At 37.0% G+C, this 22,796-nt stretch overlaps 1 protein-coding gene across 3 annotated transcripts in view; it reads left to right on the forward strand.

Annotated features, from left to right (window-relative positions):
• The first annotated feature begins 853 nt into the window (after nucleotides 1-853).
• The window catches only part of CEP162 (centrosomal protein 162), a 41,297-nt gene continuing 19,354 nt past the window's right edge, over nucleotides 854-22,796 (forward strand). Inside the window, exons 1-13 of one of the 3 annotated variants that reach the window (XM_068678033.1) lie at nucleotides 854-1,023; nucleotides 1,519-1,604; nucleotides 2,432-2,514; nucleotides 7,587-7,725; nucleotides 15,959-16,111; nucleotides 16,378-16,564; nucleotides 17,517-17,569; nucleotides 18,603-18,670; nucleotides 19,687-19,714; nucleotides 20,101-20,223; nucleotides 20,857-21,048; nucleotides 21,207-21,288; nucleotides 22,163-22,427. In XM_068678033.1, coding sequence (XP_068534134.1) covers nucleotides 2,455-2,514; nucleotides 7,587-7,725; nucleotides 15,959-16,111; nucleotides 16,378-16,564; nucleotides 17,517-17,569; nucleotides 18,603-18,670; nucleotides 19,687-19,714; nucleotides 20,101-20,223; nucleotides 20,857-21,048; nucleotides 21,207-21,288; nucleotides 22,163-22,427 — 1,350 coding nt within the window. In that variant the 5' untranslated portion in view covers nucleotides 854-1,023; nucleotides 1,519-1,604; nucleotides 2,432-2,454. Of the gene's footprint in view, nucleotides 1,024-1,518; nucleotides 1,605-2,431; nucleotides 2,515-3,363; nucleotides 3,511-7,586; nucleotides 7,726-13,348; nucleotides 13,474-15,958; nucleotides 16,112-16,377; nucleotides 16,565-17,516; nucleotides 17,570-18,602; nucleotides 18,671-19,686; nucleotides 19,715-20,100; nucleotides 20,224-20,856; nucleotides 21,049-21,206; nucleotides 21,289-22,162; nucleotides 22,428-22,796 lie in introns of those variants that run through there. The other 2 variants (XM_068678034.1, XM_068678036.1) reach the window with 2 other exon arrangements.

Consider the following 22,796-nt stretch of genomic DNA (forward strand, 5'->3'; position numbering starts at 1 on the left):
GCGAGTGTGTGTGTGTGTGAACAATGTTCATTTGTATTCCTAAGTGAGCCTGCTTTATTTTGCCATTTACTAAACGCTGGCGTAAAAATTCCTGAAGCAACGTGACTCTCACAACAAACAGAGCTGACAGACCCTGGCTGGAGAGCACATGCAGGCACAGGCTGCAATTGTTCTGCGGTTATTTGAGAGACAGTGGTCAGGGGAGCGGGGGTCATTAATTCCCCTGCATATTTTAAACATTTCCAGAGATGTGCTAAAGCGCATTAGAAGCGCGGCAGCCAACATCCAAGGCAGAAACACGGGAAAAACTTCACGAGGGGATTTCTGGGGAAGAGTGAGGAGAGATGCTTTGGGTTTGACCTTTTTGTTAGGGAAATAGATGTCATTTTTTATTCATTTTGTCTTGGTTTGGTGAGGCTGAAGGGGCACAGCCCTCTGAAATTTTAGGGGATCGGTGAACGTGCAGACTTTGAAGGGCTCGTTTGCCCCGAGCCCTGGTGCGAGCAGGCACAACGCTGCTCCTCGCCAAGCACCCGCCAGGCGGAAAAACCCGATTCCGCTTTAATTTTGGGGAGAAAAAAGGGAAAAGAAAAAAAAAGAAAGGCAGAGGAGGGACAGCAGGCTGCCGGGACTGGCAACAGGAGGCGGCGAGGCGCAGGTGCGCGGGCAGCTCCTGCGCTATCCTGCCGTGACCCCTCATGGTGGAAGCGCTCAGCGCCTCCCGCGCCTTCCTCCCCTCCCTCCTCCTCCTCCTCCTCCCCCCCGCACCCCGCTGCGCGTCACGTGACCCTCCCACCCCCATAATGGCGGCCGGGCGCCGCCTCCCCCCCTCTCCCCGCCCTCCCTCCCGCCGGGCCGTACGGTGGCCGGCTCGGTTGCCATGGCAACGGCGGCCAAGCGCGGGCGGCCTAGGCCTAGGCCTCGGCTGTGGTTGCCCTCCCGGGCCTTCCCCACGCACTGGCGTCCCGGCACCTGCCCCAGCCCCAGCCCCGGGCTGCCCCGGCTTTTGCCTCAAAGTTTACGGTAACGTTTATTCTATTTAAAGCTGACGGTAAAGTTTATTCGCGAAGGGTTGCGGGCGCGTGCGTTCCGTTGTGCAAACCGCCCGCCTCGTTCTCCTGTTGAAAAATGAACCTGGGGCGTCGCCAGCGTTCAGAGCCGCAGTTTTATGGGTGACAGGAGCACAGGGAAGAACCGATCCGCTGCTCTAGCAAAACAAATTAACCGCTCTCCGCTCGTTTAAGTACTTGGCATTAACGGTTTAACAGTAAAGTGTTACAGCATCCACTGTGTGCAGTGCCCTTTGATGTAAAAATATAAAAGGATAATGGATTATGTGTGTCGTGAGAGGTTGCGTTCTTAATCTCCTTACCATCTTTTCACAGATACTGTCCAAGTGCTTGCATAAGGATATCTTATTTAATTCAAAGTCTGGGCAGCCTACTATAACTGGTTTGTGTTGATTTTATTTTATATTTTTTATTTTATTTTATTTATTTTATTTTATTTCTGTCAAAGCCAAAGTGTCGGGTGGTCTGCGGATGAATAAGGAGTGAAAGCAGGAAGCGGTTGTCACCACTCATCTGTCAGAATCCATTTAGTAGGTAGGTAACAGTCCTGTGTACTGAGAGGGCTCCATTTGAGAGAAGTTTTATTTAATGGTAAAAGCATTTCTGCGAGTGTTGAGCCCTTTCATGTTTATGCAGCGCTTCTCTGCCTGGAGGATGCTAAAGTAGTTTAATACTGCAATGTGTGTGCAGTTTTGACGGTAGCCATATGTGTTGAGCATTGTGATATGCAAAAGCTTTGTAGCATTTTGAGTGTGGGGCATATTTTATACCTGAGAAATCAACAAGGACTTTTGGGAATGAGAGGAGGGCAAGTGCTTTTGGTTTTGTGTTTTGGGGCAGATCAAACTGAATGTCATCCTCTAATTTTGAAGGTTTTTATGTATTTGTTATTTACTGAGTCCTAAACACAGCAGAGACTATGAAGCAAAACTTACAATGCCAGATGTATCCGCTTTTAGGAATTAAAAGCCCTTAAAAGAGATGGGAAATATTAATGCTGTGGATTCTTGATTTATCATTGACAGAACTCTTAATTGTAGGTAGCAAAGAGAGATGTCATTTAAAGAATAATGTAAAGGTGGTGAAGAGACTTGTCATTTCTTTATCCTTCACAATAAATGCTGTGTAAATGCTGTAGCTGTTGTTCTGGAAATCAGTATTCTTATTATATGGAATCTGAGTAATGCAAATCTGTTTGCGTTGACTGTCTCATTAAGTTAATAATGTAGATTTGAGTTAGGAGTGGAGAACTCTGACATCTATCTGGAGGTTTTTTTGCTTATAGCCCTGTGAAAGCAGGAAATCTCTAGGCTACCCCTAATTTTAGAACGCTTTTAATTAACTTTTTTCTTATTGTTTAGAAGGTAACATCCAGTTGCAGATAATGGCTCATCGATTTTCAAAAGAAGAACTAGATGAGCAGTTTGAAGAGTTTCTGAAAGAGGTATGTCTCAGAGCAAGGTCACATCCATTTTCTCCATTAAAACACAGAAGAATAATTGAGTATGAAATAGAAGATGCAGCTGTGCTTCTGTCATATGATTCACGTAGGTGTTTTATGAGTGGGTCCTTGCAATGTCATAGCTCCCTTGCTAAACTGAATTCATACTACCCTGCTGTACTGAAATCAAGAGAACAGTTTTGTGATTAAATATGATTATTTTGTCACTGCTAGGTTATACCTTTAGAATAGAGCCAATGAGATCAAAACCTTCTGTATGTAGCTGCAAGGTACATTTTGAAACATGTCCTTATTTTTCCGTGTAATGCCTACTTTCATTGAACTATATTTAAACACTCGTTTTAATTGTAACAAAATTAAATATGTTGTAGTGATTGGAAAAAAATAATTTGAATCTTTTTTTTGCTCATCCTACTTGATGTTTCTGCATATAGGCAAAATCTTGCACATCTGTGGGTTATGACTTCAGATAGCAATTATTGGGCATGGTCAGAATGTCGTAATTTGGTGTATTTTTTCGTTGGAATAAGCTTTGCAATTTCAGAGTTTGCTTTCTGGTATATCAGACACACTATGGTAAGCCTAAGATGCAAATACCACGCATGTAAGGCCTTTACTGGATGCTACGACAGTATGTGTATAAATGTAGCTAGCAATTGCAGAGAATTTTCTTGGGGTCTTTGTTGTAAGTAATGAATGCATAAAGTGTGTTTTTTGTACAATGTAATTACTTGTGAGAAGTTTTATAGAAGCTAGCACCTAAACTTTCACTTTCTACTGTGTAGTGGAAAACTGTAGTAATAGGAGGCTTCTTTTTCATGGAGATTTCAGCTTTTCCAAGTCCCTCTTTCTGCCTTGAACATCATGCAGCTGCTTTTACAAACACAATATAGATGTTACTTAATCGAGTGATACAAAATTGAGAGAATAGAGAACCAATATGCTATCTGAATATTAAGATTCGCAAGGATCTTAAAGGTAAATTTTGGCCTTTAATTTCATGATGTAACTGACTTTCTTGAATTCACTGGAGTTACTAATTGAAGTAAAAATAGAAAAGTAGGATTTGCATTTCTGTCAAAAATGCTTCTTCTATTGTTATGAAGGCAGTTGCTCTGGGGAGGATAAGAGATTTTTTTTATTTATTTTGTGCATCTGACAAAAGCCTGTATATAACCATTTCTTGTATTTTATTCTTCATTTACATGTTCTTTTTACTCTTCAATTATTGTCCATGTTGAGAACAGTTGAGTTAGAATAATTCAATACAGCTATTTTGTTGTGTTTTTTCTAAGTGGCATTTGGCATCGTTCAGAGAAAGCAACTTCTAACAGTTCATATCTTAAACTTTTTTTATCGTTTCAAACTAAAACTGTTTTTAAGCAAGCTTAAACACTTTACACATATATACTGTCCATCCAGTCATTACAAGTATGTTTTATTTTATGTTTTGCTATCTACGGACCCAAATAATGACATTACATTATCTATGCTGTTACTTCATGTGCGTGCATCTTCCACTCTGTTCTTCCCTTTGCTATTGTTTTTTTCATAAAAAGCGGGCAGCCTTTTAGTGTTAGAAAGATGAGAAACTGATGTGCTCCATTGTTTGAAACACATGGCTGTGTAGGTGATGTTTGTGTTGAGAGTATTAAGCAGGAGGAAGGGGTTGGGAAAGTTTCTTAGTAGTTGGAGGAAGACTTGCTATTGTTTAAGCAAATGTTTTAGGAAAGAAAGGGAGCAGGATGTTTTCCCCTTTTAAGTAACTCTTGGTTGCACTTAGTGAAAGTACTTTTATTTGGGGAGGATTGTAGACTGTACGCGTGTCTGAGATGAAAACAAAAAGTTAAAAGGAACATTGTGGATATAGTTAGACGCAGATCTAGTATGTGAATTAAACTAAAGAAATCCTTTGACATACTCAGTGAACTTCAGAAACTGTCAATGAAGTGGATTTTCTAGACTTTTGTCATTACATAGAAGTAAGCAAACATACAGTAACAATTACTGCATGCGGAATTTGCCTTTTAAGAATTCCTCTGCCTGATGATAATACTTACTCCAATCTGCTTAGTTGTAGATACGTAGACTACGAAGGCTGAAGAGAATTATGGATTCAACCAGCTGTTGTCATCCATAATTCTTCTCTTGCTCCTGTGTTGTCTATGTACCAGTGATCCTTCCCCTCGACTTCCACCAGCTTCAGTGTACTTCCCCTACTGTCAGTTTGATTTTCTTTAAGTATCACCTGTCATATTGGTATAGCTCGTGAGCTTTTTGAGTGTCAGCTGTGCAGTTCCCATGGGGCATGCTATGCAAGTTCTTTCTTATACACAGTGCTTCCATTATTTGCATTTTTTGATGATACTTCAAGCAAAGCAAAGTTAGAAAAAAGCTGTTATCTGCTTCTAGACTTCTAGGTTGTTTTTTGTTCTACATAATGCTCATTTACAGCTGAGAAGGAAGACTGGAAAGGCGATGTCATCTTAATTAGCAAATCTGTGGAGTACCACAGAATAGTAATATTTCACACTAAACCGTGTGAAATGTTTTGGAAAAGCATTTTTAATTTTTTATTAAAAGATCAAATATATTAAGGCATTATAATTTGGAGTAGTCTTATTTTCTTGAAAAAAGACTTATTTCACAAAATAATTAGGGCAGTTGTTCATGAAAGTGTTCTTGATCCAATGCTGCATTTGCTTATCTACTTTTTTAAATTCCTTCTGTATAGGAGATGGTAAGCTGATTATGTGACATAGTGGTCCTAGGTCTTAAAAATGACTTGCTTTTATTTAAATTGAGATTAAACAACTTTTTTTTTTTTTTTTTCCTTTTTGTTATTGTCTCTGTAACTGAAAGGCTGAGAGGCTATTTTGTAGGGGTTAGGAAAAAATTGGTACCACTTACTGGTACTGAAAATCCATTACCAGTCCAAAAAAAATTTTTTTTTTCTTTTAGCAAACAAACAAGAAAAATCTAAGTTTCACTGTTGAGGCTGCTGACCTGTTGGAAAAACACTAGCATTTTTGTGTCAGTATTTCTTCTCCAGCTGCTGCAACTTTACTGTCTGCAGTTGACAAGATGGCTGGACATAGAAAGTTTCCAGAACTTGAGAGCAACATCTGGGAGTTTCAGTTTCTTTAGTTACAATGCTCTAAGGAGTATGAGCATCACTGAAGCACTCTGTTTGCAGAGTAGACGATGCTGTTAGTCATAAAAGAAACAGCAAGTGACAACAAAGCCTGCATCGAGCACCTGTCAGTACTTGCAACCAAACCTTTGGGGACAATGGCACTAGTACTTGGTAGAGACTAGTGTAAGGAAGTTGTTATTTATAGGACATTTATTAAAAATGTAAGACACTTTTGCTCTTTGTCGCTGAGCCAACATAAAGTAATTGTAGTGCATCCTGTTGTCTAACAGTTCCATAATTTGCAAAAATTGTTTTTATTAAACTGCAAGACTTGGGGTACTTAAACTGTGACAGGCGTTTAGTTTTTTAAGGTGCAATTGTAAACTCTGAAGATGTTATTGGTCAGAGATATTAGTAAGATTTTATTTTTTTTTTTCTTAAATTGTGCTTTGGGATGATTGGTGTTTTAAGAATGTTCCTGTTAGGCGTGTATAAATTGAAGCGTTAGATATCAAGTAAAAGTAGCCTTTTATGGCAATGCTTTTTATACAATAGAAGTCAGGCAGTGGACTACAGAGGAATGTTTTAATAAAACATCCTGTTGCATTTTACATATTAAGCATGCATGATCCCTTTGCTTCCAGTATTCTGTTTGGACTGTCACGTTTTCTTATTTGTGACAAGTATAAAAGTGAAGCTTTTGAAATCTTCCTGTGTGATGCATTCCATATGTGAATTCTTTGCATCCTATGTTTCATGGCTTTTGCTAACACTATTACTGTGTTCTGTAAGTCACTTTAGGACAATTGATTTCAAAAACTAAGGCTAAAAAAAAAAGAAAAAAGAAAAAGTATAAAAATAAACAGTATGCCACACCCCTTAACCCTCTGCTTACTGAATTTAAGCACAGGGACTATGTTACACATAAGCTGTCAGTGCACTTGCTTGCTTCTTTGAGCCTCTTTGGTGGTGTTAGTGTAGGTAGAGAACATGGGATTCTGTCAAGGAAGGAGAAAGACTGGAAATACCAGGTTTCTTGTGTAGTTCTTAATTGTTCTTAAGTTATATTTCCTACACAAATATATTTCCTTGTTCCATGTCTGGACAGCTAACTAACTGGGGCTCTGATACTGCCATAAGCCACAGAGAGCTGTACTAAAAGAGATTTTCTTTAACAAGTTGAATTGCTTAAGAAAAGTGCTGTTGTCTTATGAAGGATTTGTAGGTCTTTTCCCATTACTGTTTCATAACTAAATTCCTAAGGTATTGTAGCCTTCTCTTCTCCACTGAATTAAGCTGTCAGTCAAATCAGTATAGATGACTAAAAAAATACGTACCAAAGCTTAATACGTGGAGTCAGATAGAAAGGGATTTGGTGTTTCTGTTCATTTCCATGAATACAAAGTACAAAGTGAATTTCTGAATTCTGTTTTGCTGGGAGCTAGAAAGTTACTTGTGAAGGTTCACTTTTAGAATATTGATAGTTGCTTGTGTAAAAAGCCCGGCCAAGCATAACAGTTTCTATGTTTTGTTTTGTTTTTTTCTCTTTAATCTTTAGGGATGTAGGCAGGATTTTTGTCAGGTTGTTATATGTTGTAACTAATTGAAAAAGGAGCTGATGATACTGTTCTTTTGAACATAAACTCTACAAAGCAGTTAACTTTTAACATTTTAAATTCTGGCAGTGGTGTTACAGTATAATCACCAGTATTGCTCCACATGAATATAGTTATTGTCTGTTACTTATTCTTTTCATGCATATACAAAAAAAAAAAAAAAAAAAAACAGGTGGGGGGAGTAAAGACAGGCATCTGAACGCAGTTCAAGAACTGAGTGGCTAAAATACAGTTAAACAATGTTAAACAGTTAATGAGAAAAAGTAAATGCTGTCTTTAATCTTGTATATGATTTGATCCAGTCTCTTTCAGATGATTCACTTGGAAATTCAAAAAAAAGGTCCAGCATTCTTGAGACGTTGGGACAGCCTAGGAAAAAAGAAACAAAGAAAAAGGATTCAGTGCCATGGTGGATAACTGAGGAAGATTCAGATGACGGTGGTAAATAATGTTGTTCTGCAGTTTTTTGGCCACAGGGTGTCAGGCTAGTTCTTTCCCTTCACGCAGGCTTGATTTCAGATGATGTCCATGCAACTCAAGTACTTTAGAACATTACAGTGCAAGTTTGCAAAGGATAAAACTCAAATGTAATTGTATTTTTTAAGAGAGATCATATTCAAGCTGTAAGCAAGCTTTCTGCTGTTTTTTTTGTTTGTTTGTTTTTGTGTAGTTTTCAAGTTACTAAAATTTGTAAAGAGTAAATACAGAGAGTAAGGTGATTAGAAAATGTAACTTATGAATTCTGCTGAAATATTTATAGGTATGTTTTGTAACCAACCTGTTCTTATACTGATGGTTTAACAACAGCACCTGATTCGAAAACGTCTGCTGTCAGTATTCTCAATATTTCCCTTGCCATAAAGCATGGCTCAAGGAGATAAGGGCCATGATAACGCACTTATTAGTTCACTGTTTGGTCATGTAGTTATGAAAAGAAATATATTGCTTGCAAGCTTTCCACCTCTAGACTAATATTCCTTCATTGTTTCCCTGTTTGGTAGCAAACCCTAGGAGTAGTTAGTTTCCACAGGGTGATTGTCTCTTGTTCTTTTAATAATCAGTGGCCTCTTCTTTTCATGATTTGTGTAGCTTGTAACGGATCTTAACAGAAAATCCCAGAAATCAGGTTTTCATATGATGAAATTAAAATCAGAGACTACCAGCAATACTTTAAGAATAGCTCTGTCCTGTGAGTGTTATAGTTCAGGTTAAATATTAGTCTGAAATTGTGCCATTTAGGCATAACCTTTAATGGATGTTGTCTGAACTTGTGATATGTCCTTGGCTTTTAAGATGTTGCTGGCAAACTCCAGTGGATATGAGAAAACTCCTATCAGGCGGTGCAGCTGCCTGTTAGGTAGTTATGAGACATTGTGATTTCCTTACTGCTTTCCCAAAAAATCCTGAAGAGCAGTGTGGGCATAGTATGAGAATTAAGCAGTTAGCATGGCCTCATTTCTCTGTTTTTTTCAATTAAAATTTTCAGGGGTCTTTAGAAGTTCGTCATTCTTCCATGATGTTTCTGAGATGCTTGAGTCAACCCATAAAGGGCTTTGATGCTTCTCATGCTACTTCAACCAGAAATACTGGAATAGGTACCTAAAGGGCAGGCTAATTAGAACTTTTGGAGAACAGTTCTTATACGGGTTAAGTGCAAAGCAGAACCAGAAGTGATGTGATGGTGTCAAGTTGTTCCTGTTCAGATCAATTCAACGGCGTATATTTTTTAAGCTAAGAATGTCTTTTCAGCCATGCAGTTTAACTAGAGGAAAAGCTACGAGAACTGAAACGTGCTTGATCTTCAGTTTGTTGACATATGAAATACAAATAAATTTCTAGTAAACTTGTTAAGGTCCTGTATTGGGTTCATGTGACAAGGTTTTGGTAGCAGCAGAGCTGCAGGGGTGGCATCTGTGAGAAGCACCCAGCAGCCGCCCCATGTCAGATCAGGGCCAGCTCCAAAATGGACCTGCCTCTGGCCAGAGGTGAGCCAGGGAATTACACTGGTTGGGTCTGGGGGGAGCTGCCACCCGTGGGGGCCCCGTGCTGGAGCAGTTTGCTCCTGGGGGATGGACCCCGTGGGACGGAGCCGTGTGGGAGCAGTGCTTGAGGAGATGCTCCCTGTGGGCAGCCCCCACAGGCTCAGTTTAGGATGGGCATCCTGGAGCAGGGGCAGAGAGTGACTGTGAAGGAGCAGCAGAGACAGTGTCAGGGACTGACTGCAGCCCTTGTTCGCTTTTCCCCTGTGCTGCTCGGGGGCAGGAGGTAGAAGAGGGTGGATGGGGAGAAGGTGTTTTTAGTTTGTTTTTATTTTCTCACTGCTATAGCTTGTTAGTAGTAGGGAGGTTATTATAATTTATTGCCTATGCTGAGTCTGTTTTGCCTGTGACGATGATTGCTGAGTGATCTCCTTGTCCTTATCTCAACCCCTGAGCTTTTTCCATTGTACTTCCTCACACTTCTCCTTGGAGGTTGGGGAGTGAGAGTGGTTGTAGTGGAGCTTAGCTGCCAATCAGGGTAAAAGCATCATAGATACCTTAAAACAAACTTATCTTTTAATGTGAAAATATGTAGAAGGTAAATCTATCCAGTTTTGCAAGCATGAAATCAATTTACCCACGAAAGAAGCGAGACTGTTCATATTCATACTCTTCCTGAGTTACTGATATGGTTCTAGAACTGCTCATTTTTTTTCCTTTCTCTGTCTCTTTGTGTTGCACGCTTCTGTGCTTCCATCAAATACAATTTTGCTAGGTCTAATATTCTTCAGTAGATGTGTGTTATGTATTATGTTGCTCAGGTGTATTAATAATGGATGAAGGTACAGCAGCATTGCAACGTAAGTTACTGCAAATGAGGAGAAGGTGATCTAGTTCTTAGCTTTTTGTAAGGTTATTAAATGTGCCGTACGTAGCAGAATAATTGTCCTGGTGAAGAAATAGTAGTATTACTCTGTTGAAAACTATGGAAATTAAGCTGAGCTTAACTTTTGAGAAGAGTAAATTTAGCATTTTTCAAAACTTTGTGCAGATCCTTGTGAATTCTCATAAGCTTGAACCTCCATGTTGGTTTGCAGATAAGACTCTTATTAACAGGCTGTCAGGTAGTATAATTATTATTCTCAAAGTGTTTTGTTATCGTGATTTAACATTATGTAAATGTATGAATCTCACCTCCACCCCCAGTGCAGCATTACAAATACGTGAGCTAGCTCCGTATGAGTTGATGTGTTTGAGTGGCACCGTGGAGAGAGATTGTGATATTAATGAAGTGCAGAGTCTGGCTAATTAGCTTGAGCTATGCACCGAGGTGATAAACGGTTTCCAGTTTGGGGTTTTCATTTTGAGTTGCTTTTGTTTCTGTACCATGCTTTCCTGAAAGATGTAAGTGGTGTGACTGGAGGACTCCATATTTATGCATGTATTTGTTGTCTGATTGTTTTTTCCAAGGCGTCTCATTGCCAAAGTGTTGGGAAATAGGTAGCAATTTGCACTAATAACCTCTTTTCACTTGTTTTTGTAGGCTAATGGTAAACAGAGTAAACTACTTCTATTCTTTTGGCTAAGCATAGTAAAGTACATTTTAAAATAACTCTGCTTATTATTCTAGGCACGTTTGAACTCTGTTCTTCAGCTTTAAGATGAAATGCGTAAATTATGATTCAAGATACGGTCTTACATATTTGACAGGTTAAAGACATATCTCTAACTAATATAATGTCTACTTGGTTTTTGCCATTTAAATGATAAAGAGAAATTGGGTAATAATAACTCCTGTCCTGTCTTGCTTGCCTATCTGTTCTTGCTGTTTGTCTTCCTTTTCAAGATTCTCAAACAAGATTTGTTAAAGTGAGAAAAGAGAAGAAAGGGATGGAAAGCCATGCTGAAGTAGTGGAAAATAGTGAAAAACAGATTCCACATTCAGATTCCCAGTCTGGTATTTGATTAAATATGTTTTGTTCAGTTTATTCAATATTAGCCTTACATTAGTAGTACATTTCCTGTAGAAAATCCTTTGTAGCAGTCCATTTGACCATAGTTTTCTCATAAAAGCGAGCTGCCACTTAATTTGTTTGTCATTTCCAAAAGAAACTAACAAGTGTGTGAACTTTTGCTTAATTGTTGTTACATCATTGATCACTGTACCTAGCGATGTAGGCAGACAGTATTGAATGTAAGCAAGTGGGGGAGGAAAATAACCTTGAAAGTCATAACAAAGACCAGTATAGTTAGTAAACAGAAAATATCTTTTCTGTATTTCCTACTCAAGAAATATTAATATTCAGTATTCTATTTGTCAAAGCTGAAAAACTCCGGTCAGATAAGTATTATATTAATTTTCTATTGATATTATTTTCCCTCTGCTGTGCATGCTGCCTCTGAAATGGAAACAGTGCAGTTGGTATCGTAATGACAAATTGGGTTATTTAATCTATGGGTTTATTTTAGTCAATGTAATTTCAGATTCATCCGTTTATGTGAAGTAACTATTAGTGCTATCTGAGAAAAACTCCAAAGAATAATTAAGAGCTATAATTGCTACTGTACTTTACACAAATGTGTTTCATAGAGCAACAATTAACTTGAGATATATATATAGAGAGAGATAAATAGATAGATAGACTAGGTTAAATGTGGCATTGGTGTTGAATTCAAACAGATTCAATAATATTTTGGAGAGCCATGACAAAGAAATATTTGGCAGTCGATCTTTTGTGACTACATAGTCTATAGATCATTTTCCTTAGGGTAGATTCCTAGTGTGTATGCCCTGTTTTCGTAAGCCTCCTTTGTGCAAAATAGCTATAAAGCATCTCGGTCTGGGTTATAAACATTAAAATTGACTGTCTCAAATTAGGCTTAACATTTGAAATGTGAGCAATAGAAGTTTGACAGTTATGTCAAATTACTGTTTTAAAAGGCACAGGTGTTTGCATTATTTACAACTGAAGGTATGCTGTCACCATTTTTGGTGTTTCTGTAAATGCGGAAGAATGAAGGTAGAGAAGTGATGCCTCATTAGTGGTCTTGGCCATCAGTCAGGGGAATAAAGGACCCATATATTGTATCAGGAAGGGTTTTAGAGCTTTTTCTTTTGACTTTAGCCTGCATCCGTCATATGTTTATCCGTCTTTAGTCATCTTGCATATTTCTGAGTTCTACAAGCTTCTGGTCAGATCTCCCCATAGTCCTCCCACTTGACCAGGTCCCCTAGGCTGCCCTTGCTCTCTCATGTGTCAAGGTAAATTTGAACAATCTTTAACTAAGAATTTTCTCTGAATTAGCCAGTTTAGGAGCACCCTACCACTCCTACAAAGCACATACACAAGCACACGTGCTTGATGGTTTGGACAAGTCTCATGCAGTGCATCTGTCTAGTCTAGGGTAATATAAAGAGCATAGTATGACTATCATCTGAGTCTCATGAGAGAGCACAGTTTTCAGCAGTGGTACTGTTATCTAAAACTTAATTAGTGGTAAAGTGAATAAGTGTTTGGTTTTATTGGTCACTAAGCAAGTCCTCACAGGGGTATAAACAGGCAATATGCAGTTCTTTTAACTACCAGTTACAGAGGCAGTAGTAATTCACATTTTACCTACCAGTGTTTTTATTCTTTTCTTTGAAGTGATCTAGATGCTTTCTTTCAAAACTTATTGTACAAAACATCTTTTATTGCTGAAGTAGTCTTGTTAGTTTTTTTTTGTTTTTTTTGTTTGTTTGTTTGTTTTTCAGGTAATATATATTTTGAGCTCCTAGAACATTGTATTTGAACGCAAGGTATATGTGGAGTAAGAACTAATTAGTAATTTCTCTTTTAAAAACGAAAGAGGACACAAAATATTTTTAGTTTCAAAATTAATACGTACTAACTTCTTAGTTTTTATTTATTTATAGCTGCAAAATTTTAGATAATTCAACAAGAAAATGAATTACATTACTTTTTCAGAATTGGCAATATGAATACTCACACCTTATTTTTCTCTTTATTCCCTGTCCATTGTATATTAAAACTCCTAAATGTTTGTGTACACCTAAAAGTAGTTCCCCCTAAACCTTCTTCCAGTGCATCTCGGAGCAAGGCTTTGTCTAAATTCAAAATGCTGGAAAAATTTCATAAGGACAAGAAAGATTCATATTTAAACAAAGAAGAAGAAAGCATCGCTTCTGACAGTCCAGACAATTTGGAGGGTAACAAAATTACTGTGTTTCATATGATATCAAAAAGAAAATTGCTCAATTCTGTAAGTCGTGGCCATATTACAAATAACAGAAGTAAGTGTTTGTCATCATATCTAGGTTTGAGCCCTGCGTATTTTTGTTCTTAAGGTTTTCTCTGCAGGTATGATAAAATATTTTTCTAAGTGAAATTCAGGTTCTTACTTTAATTTATTGTAAGGGGCAGTATACCACGTATCATGAGTCTTGCAAAATACTGCAAGAATCAACAGTGCAAGGCTCTGGGTAGTAAAATGAAACTGCTGCTCAAGAAATCATTTTCACAAGAAATAAAAGTGCCCTGCCATCACCCTTGCAAGTCCCTCAGAAATCAGTAGGACTATTCAAACAGTCAAAAAAACACAGTGAAAATATAAACTTTGAAAACCATCCAAGTTGACATTTTTTTCCAAGTTCAATAGGCTTCTCAGAGTTCAGATTGTGTAGGGCTAGTAAAAAGATGTTCTTGCCTTCAGCAGCAACACTAGTATCCCCTTGTAATTTGGTGCACATATCTGGGAATTGGGAGTGGCTGAGTTACAAACCTCAGTGGCTGTAAAACAGTATTTGATTTTCAGATTATAGTTGGAAAGTGCTTTTTGAAAAGCTCAGGTCTAGTCTGAACTGGAAAATTATTTGAATATATCAGTTAACAAAAAACTCATGAAAACTTCAAGAGCAACGTCTGTCAGTTTATTGAGCTTGAGATAATTAAAATAAAATTAAGGAAAATGGTTTTTAGCATTTTCTTTCATTAGAAGTTGAGATTACAGCTAATCTAAAGCTGTGGAAAACAATTTGTGATCCGGCTGAAAGCAGACTCCTATTTGCTGTCTTGATAGCTAGAACAAAGTGCCCATCTAGGTAAATCACTTTAAATTACTGCATTTAGCTATCAGGGAAATGGTTCATGTTTTTCTGTACAGCACAATGAGTTTTTCACTTTATAGTTTTCAATGTAGTAGCAAATAGGTTTTGTTTAGTAGTAACTGTACAGAGGTGGAGCTAGTCTCCAACATCTATTTGTAGCATGCAAAGTAAGTCAGAGCTCTGTATCAGAGAGGGAACCAGTTAGGTATAGAAATTGAAGTTATTTGCAAGATGTAAAATTACATGTATTTAGCCTCCCAATAAAACATGTAAGGGAAATGTTTTTCCTTTGTCATTGCAACTCTAGGAAAAATAGTGTACTACTGCTTAACAAGAAGGCTCTTAAAATCAGAACGCACATGCTAAGGGCTGGCCATTAGGGAAGGAAAAGGTGTTCAGACTTATTTTTTCCCCCCTTTTTCTCCCCTACCTCCCCTCTTTGCCTCACTCTGGTGTATTTTCAGTATTGAAGAGAGGGGGCCCTCCATTGTCATGATATAGGCAAGTATGGCATTTCTTTAAAGGAATTTGGACTTGTATATTAGAAGGACAGAGTAATAACCTAGAGCTGATGTGCTTAAACGGCACATGGGAGACAGGTTTAGTGTTCTTGATGTGCAGGGTTGTTGAGGTATGCATCTCCTGCAATCCCCTGCCAGCAGGAAATGAGGTTTTGTCAGTGTCTTCGCCCCTCCTGGTATGTTCAGTACAAGCACACAGCTACAACCTAAACATCCTTTGGCCAGACAGAATAATTTCTGAGTTTATTTTAGTGACTGGAGATTCATGTTGGAAAAAACAGATGTGGTAACAATCCAAGCCTAAAAGTGGATGTTATAAGGGGAGGCAGAAGGGACTTGGTACAGCTTATTGAAGTAATAATTTACTGTAATATTTGGCTTTTAGTTTTCGGTAAGGAAGTAGGTACAGCAGTGTTCTGTTTGAGAGCAGAATATGCACGTAAAGTTAGTGCAGTGATGTTGAACCCTTGCAACAATTAAGTTACAGTAAGGAGAGAAACTGCCTATTGCAGTTGCAAAAACACAGAATGGAAGAACTATGTGTTTGTCAACGACCTCCAAGTTTGGTTACTTTTTTTTTTTTCCCCCCAAAGCGCTTAATTTGCAACAAATGAAATGTAGCTGTTAAGCCACTGTCTACAAATTTTAGAAGTCTGGTGCTTTCTCCGGGATAGTTAATCAAACTTAATTAATAGACTTTCAACAGAGAAGTGCTAATTTCTCTGTTCTTTTAACAACAACAACAACAAAATAGTTAATTGTTCTCCAATTGTTCTCCATGAGTAGTGTTGCAGGAAGTCGATAGCAGTTGTTACATACTGAGGCTTGGGCACAAATGTGTAGAATGGGAAGAAAATGTGTATAATAGGCCAGTTAACTCTAATTAAACAAGGTTTATACATGTATATCATAACAGAAACAAGTTAGAAGAACACAATTTGTAAGACTGTAGATCTTTGCAGTTGCAACAAGATCAAAAAAAAAAAAAAAAAGGTGGTTCTGGAACACAGCTGAAGTGTCATACAAACAGCTTCTAGGTGATAGTAATATTGCAACTTCCTTCCTAGGAATGCTTGGATCAAGTGGAAGCATTGTCAAGATACAGAAGACTTTGCAGCTGATGGGAGGAACTGATGAGAATATGCACGCAGAAAAGATGCCTCTTCAGACAAGTAATGGGATCGCTGTCTCCTTAAGCAGAGACAGCCTGGAGACAAACGGTGAGAACTGAGAGTGCAACCACTTCATGAAGTTATCCACATCTAAACCTAAATTATTATTACAAAATTTCCTCTAATTTATTGCAAGTTGGAATTCCTCACTTGTCAGCTGAAGCTTTGGGATTGAAAGCTCCTTATATTAATTTGTGATAATTTGATGCTGTTAATATTTTATGTCTGTCTACAGTTGTGGTTGACTGTTATGACTATTGTGTGTAGTCATAGAGTGCCAACACAATTCGTTTATTCTGTTTTCTCAAATCTAGATTCAGTGGTAGCTTCTGGGCTGAACCAAAGTATCACAGGAGTTGGATTGGATACCCTGGAAGAACAAGAAGAAAAAGAAATCTTTTTTGCCAAACTCGAACAGGAAGCTTCATCAACTATTGATTATTCAAGATTAAATAAAGAGCTGGATTCCAATGATTCCATAATACTAGCACCATTTGTTCGGTAATTTAGAGGGAAGAAAAGTTTAGAGGGAAGAAAAGTTGCAGACTATACTAGTGGGCACATATGACCTGGGCATCTGAATACCACATTTGGGTATCCATGAGACAAGATCCTATATGTTTTTCTGGGTGTGGGTGGGTTTTGTTTTTGTTGTTGGTTTACTTTTTTTTTTTTAAAGACAAAGACAAGTGGGTTTAATAAATAAAGAAGTAATCTAAGTGCGTGGCTTGGTGATGACTGAGCATAGCTACATCATGTTTGTACTATGCAATAGTTATAAGTTGATTTAATGTTCTTAATTGTAAGGTGTAACTAAATGAGAAGAGTTAACAATTGATAATAACTAGGTAGTAGACCAAAAAATATTTTGTGTCCCCTTGGATGAATATGGAGAAAAGATAGACTAGGGAAATCCGTTTGTAATCAGTAATGTGAAAACAAGTATCTGTGAGAATAATGGAGGACTGGGCAGTTCAGTCTGCATTCATTAAAAATGTTAAGTGTAAACAGCCAATGTGAAAACAGCTGGAGAGAGTTCTGGAGAGTTTTAAACGAACAAAAAGTACTGGGAAAGGGGAAAGAGATGGTTTTTTTGTTCTGTTTTGTTAATGCAGAATGAAAAGGTCAGAACAGGAAGCAAACCTGATGATAAATTTTTGTATGAGAATCTGCTGTAGATGTTGGAGGGAATGCAGAAAAAAGGTGATTTTAAGAGTTAGACTGAGAATTTGAAGTACGGAGGTATACAATATGATGGAAATGAATATGATAAACATACATATTTATTTTAATAACTACTGACATTTACATGCCTTTCTTACCTATGATTTGATATGATGGAGAAATTCAGGTTTCTGGTACTTCTTACAATAAATGTGAATGTTTATGATTTAAAAAATATATTTATTTACTCTCCAAAAAGAGACAGTAAAATTTTCATTTTGTTTCTCAGAAATGAAGAAAGTAAAAAAGGAGAAGAGGAAGCTGCACATGAAGAGAAATCTGGTAATACTATCCAAGCTGTTCATTTGAAGATTTTTTTTTTATTATTTTTTTTTTTAAACAGTGCATATGCTATGAATTGCAACAACCTCATTAGGCAATAACAGAAATAAATTTGTGGATTAATGCTCCTGTTCAAATGCAAAGACTTCATAGCAGGGCATCAGAGGATGCCTTGTGCTTTTTATTTTGACTTGGATTTTTAATCTATTGTGACCAAAATGTATGAGATGGGAAGAAAAAAAAAAAAAGGAAAGAAAGAAAAAGGAAGAGAAAAAAGGGGGAAAAGAACTCTGCCTATCAAAAACCGATAAGATCAGGGTCGGGCTTTGTTGTTGTTTTGAAATACCTCGTAACATTTGAGTTATTCCAATGTTTCCAGTGTCATTTTCTGTAGTGTTGTTCAGTCTTTTCCTGCCTGAGCTTTGTCTCTGTAATTTGCAGTATTACTTTTACCTGATCTTTTTTTTTCTGAATTTCCATGCTATATTCCTTCCATACTTGTCTTTCATTATTTGTGTTTCATTTGCCTTCTTTATTTCACTCTTCATTCCTAGTATATGATAAAGATTTAGCTGAAGTTCTGAGCAATACTGAACTTGAATTTCCCAAATATAAAGAGGCCATATTTGTAAATCACAGGAAATCTCTTCAGAAATATGATTGATCAGTAGATCGCAGGAGATGGTAGGTGTTGTAGAAATACTATAGCAACTTTGTAGCTTTGCATCATTTCACCCTAAAGTGAGAGAAAAGGATTGAATAAAAACGGTCAATTCAAGTAGGCCACAAGGTGAAAAAGTTAATTTACATCTGTCATACAACAAACTTCATTTGTACTTGGAGATATTATGTGTGACTTTTACTGTATTTTTTGTACTACACTTAGTATCAAAAACTTTCTGTTTTTGTGGAACAAGTAATAATGGCAGTAGCTGTTCCTAGCTGAGAAATTGGGACAGAGGAAATAGCTTTTCCTATGCTGCTTTATCTTTCCTGAATATTGCATTTGTTTGATGTTTATTTTACTCTTCAGGCAGCTACAGTGAAGATTTTGAAGAAGAAACGGATGCTAATCCTGGCTTTAAAACTGAAGCAAATCAGGTAAATCAAAATACGATGTCAGGAGTCTAAGTACTTAAGACAAATATAACTTAGGAAATGTTTATATTTCTTTCATGAACTGTAAAATCTCTGTAATGTATAACCGTGAATATACTAAACCCTGGTATTATATGTACTGTCTGAAAGAATATAATGATCCTAGGACTATATTGTTTTATTGAGGATATGCACTTCCCTGTGATGTATCACTAAACACTAAGCTCTTCACAGGGTTGCCTGCCTATTCCTCCTTTGAATTAAGAACTGTGGAAGAGTGCAGAAATCATAAGCTCTGCTTAAAGCCTCAGCCTCAGGACGGATAGTGATTAATTTCTCCCTTGGAGCTATTAAAGTGGTGTCTATGCTAGCAAGTGATACAGACCAAAAGAAGCAGATCTGTATGGAGAAACAGTTTGGACAGAAAACGCAAAATCTACACAGCTTTGGGAATATTGCTATCAACCTGCTTTGTCAGGTCTTTTGAAGTGGAGCGTGTATGGCTGGACCACACCAGGTGCATTCCTGGAGCATGCCTTCTGGTCTCAGTTTTTATGAAAGGAGTCTATAGAGCTCTGTGTTCATCTATAGTAGATAATTTGTAGTACTTTTTAAGTTTATTGGAGTAATATTTCTAAGAAATGTTTGAAAAGAACAAATAGAATGGAACTGTAATATACTTACTGCTACATTATTTTATATTCTGAAATTACAGTAGAAGACAACCAGGAAGGTGTAAATATCTTATTTCATTTATGCAGAGTATAATGTATATTATACTACTATATATATATTATTATACTGCATATTATACTACTATACTACTATATATAGTAGTTCGCAGTCAATCACAAGAGAATTTTTAGAAGTATTGAAAGAGGAGAGCTTTAGAAAAGTGCACGTGCTTGGAACACTAAGAACTGCTTTAGTTCTTAGGTTTTGGTCCAGCTTTTAAAATTTATCCAGGTTTTTTTCATAAAATTCTAAAAGTAATGTTTTTATTTGTTTATTCTTCACAGGAACCAAACACTGGCATGCTGGCTAAAGGTAAAATACAAAATTTCATCAGCAGAAGAATATTAAATGTACCTTTATGATAATTTTTCATCTGACTGTATTACCTTTTTTTTTTTTTTTTTTTTACTTAATTTGGTTGTGTTCTACTGGAAGTCTGTTAGACTGAAATGATTAAAAATAAATCTATGTTAGCACTTCAAAGTAATTACTAATTTATTTTCTTATTTTACTAGACAGTACTTTCAGTGGTTGTATTTAGAGTTGCTAATATTAATGGCATTATAATAATCTATATGTCTGATTTTTTGGCACATTTAGGGCATCAGGATAAGCTTTGGCGCACTCCTAATTTCAGCATAGATGGACTATGAATAAGAGAACTGTGTTTTCTTTAACACTTATCTTCTTGGTTTTAGTTGTATTACTTGATTCACAAGATTCAACTACAGAACTTCAAAAGGCTGTTGAAACATCAGATGTAGCACTAGGTGAACGTTATCTGCCTCAAGAAGATATTGGAACTGAAATGAAAGAAACAGGTAAAGCTTTTATTTATTTTAAGCAAACGGATGGTTCTGGAGTCTTCATTTGTTCTTAAGTTGTCAGTGAACATGAAACCCTTGGCTTTTATTAATGTGTCTTGAGAGGAGAAGGAATTATCTCAGTAAAAAAGGTGTCTTTTTAGCATAAACACACCTTTTACCCTTGGTTACTGTAAAGTTGGTTTTGACATTGCAGCCTGATTTAAATACAATCTCTTTTAGTTATATGTGATAGCTAAAATTCTGCTTTGGCAGTGTTCAACAACAAAATACACTGTTGTACAAAGCTCTGTAAGAGATTGTACCCTGCTGATAACCAGAGTATGGCTCTGATGGCATCTATTAAAATTGTTTCACAATTTTAATACTGTTAGCTTTAGTAATGAGACAATAGTGGAGGTAGGGCTGGGAAAGGTATGCAAACTGTAGATAAGGCTATTTAGGTCATACTAATTAACTTGGCAACTGTTTATTTTTGTAGCTGAAATGAGACATTTATTTTTTCAGTACTTGAAAACACTGTTCTCACCTGATAATAGTCCAAGCTTGTAACTGAAACATGGGTTGTGGTGATATGTTTCCCTCACAGAAAGTCCTGTAGTGTCTCTTGAGAGCTTTTATTTTTCACAGGCACTTCCTATGGACAAACTAGCAGTGACATCGAAGCATTACACCAAGCATATCATCACATTGATCAGTCTTTGGAAGACACTGATGAGCAAAAAATACATGATTCTGCAATGGCAATCTCAAAGTGCTTATTGGAAAGTGTTTCACAAAATAATGATATCTATTCAAAAAACGTGTCAACCACTGAGTCAGGTAAATACCTTAAAGGGGAAGGCGTGTGTTGTACAAGCATGTAAGTGAACTAGTAATATCTTTAATATTCAATTCATGAAATATTTTTAAATGTTGTCCTTTTTACAAATACATTTTCTATTCTTTTTAAAATATTTTTATTACTTTGCACCAATTAGACCTACCTACTGTGGAAGAATTAATGAGACCTATTAAAGGAGATTCGTATAATGCCAGAGGATTTCATTTGGAACCTGAAAGGTATTTATTTCAGAATGTGTTTTAAGAATTGTAATAACTGAAATCCATTAACTATTTGTGAAAATCAGCTTATAAATGGCTCATCTGTCTTTTTCACTTTTTTCTCGAAGACTGAAATTTTACAGCTTTGCATTGGCATTATGGCATAATGCTGTGAATTGTACAATGGTTATACAGTTAATTGGTTTAGACCAGGATGCCCAGACTTTAAGTGATAAGCAGCAACATTTGCTGTGTCATTTGGATGAGTCTTCCTCATGCTGACAACTACTATAAATAGGATCTCTGCTTTTTGGGACTTCTGCTCATCATTCCCCTCCCCTGTACATGGCTTTCAGCCCACATCCTATCCTAGTTCTCTTATTTCCATGGTCTGGAAAGAGATCACATCTTCTTACACTGCTTACTCTTGTAATTCCTACTAACCTATGCTCCATACCTGCTTTTGTTCTACTCCAGCTATTGTGTAGAGAAGAAAGCATATGTCCTGGAGCTGTCAGAAATAGGTTTTGCTTAACAAATTAGTTTGAGGAGCTTAACACTTTGCAGAAATTATCATTTGTGGTTTTATTAACACTCACTGCATGCTTGCAGGTGTTTGTCTTATAGCCCAGTTTGGTGTCTCCACGAAAGCAATTACTGCTGGGAAATGTCTCTTGTTTCACTGTGTGGGAGTGAATCTTCAGCCTTAACTTTTTTTTTTTTATAACTAAATCTGCAAGATTGTTCTTGTAAAGATCCTAGTGACTCTTTCAAGTTCAAGCAGTCTTTACAGATGCTATATAAAGAAAAAATGGCCCACTTCTTCCAGAGTCGCAGAAAGGTAAAGGGCAAAAATCTTATTATATTGTGACTTTATTTCTTTTTCTTGTAGTCCTGTGAAACAGACAGGCAGCACAGGAAATGAACTTGTCAATCACTTGCCCTTTAATGAGCACCAGAATAATACAGTTTGGGAGACAAACTTAATTGAAAAATCTAACGAAGACAAGAGCATCTTTCTGCAGATGGGTGCAAATAAAAGTAACCTTCCGAGGGTGACTGAACAAGAAATTCATACCAGTGAAGTTCAGCCTGATGTACTAAATGAAAAGATTGTAGATGACTGTCTGCTTTCACAAGGCAGCAGAACTAACCAGGTAAGTAGTGTCAAACAGACTTTTATTACGTGCAAATACATTCAAAATGTGTGTGTCTTTAGACTGCCTGTTATTTGATTATTCTCTGATGTCTAGAAACTAAAAGTGTTGCTGTTTTTCTGAAACATGAAACCTTCATGTTCTGATTGCTATTGTTAGAAGTATCCACATCCAGTAGGCTCTGGGACTGGTAGGACAGGAAGAATCTTAGCCCAATGCGTTCAAGGCTGTTGCAGTTCCATATCCCCACCTTAAGCAAGTAGTGAGTCTGAGCATATATTCCCATTGAGGGAACATGTGTGAACAACTGGAGAGTGTTCCTACAGAGTGGATAGTTAGAAATACAGCTCATTAAGAGCATAGATAAGA

Source organism: Anas acuta, chromosome 3 (assembly GCF_963932015.1).
Source record: "Anas acuta chromosome 3, bAnaAcu1.1, whole genome shotgun sequence".
Classification (NCBI taxonomy): Eukaryota; Metazoa; Chordata; class Aves; order Anseriformes; family Anatidae; genus Anas; species Anas acuta.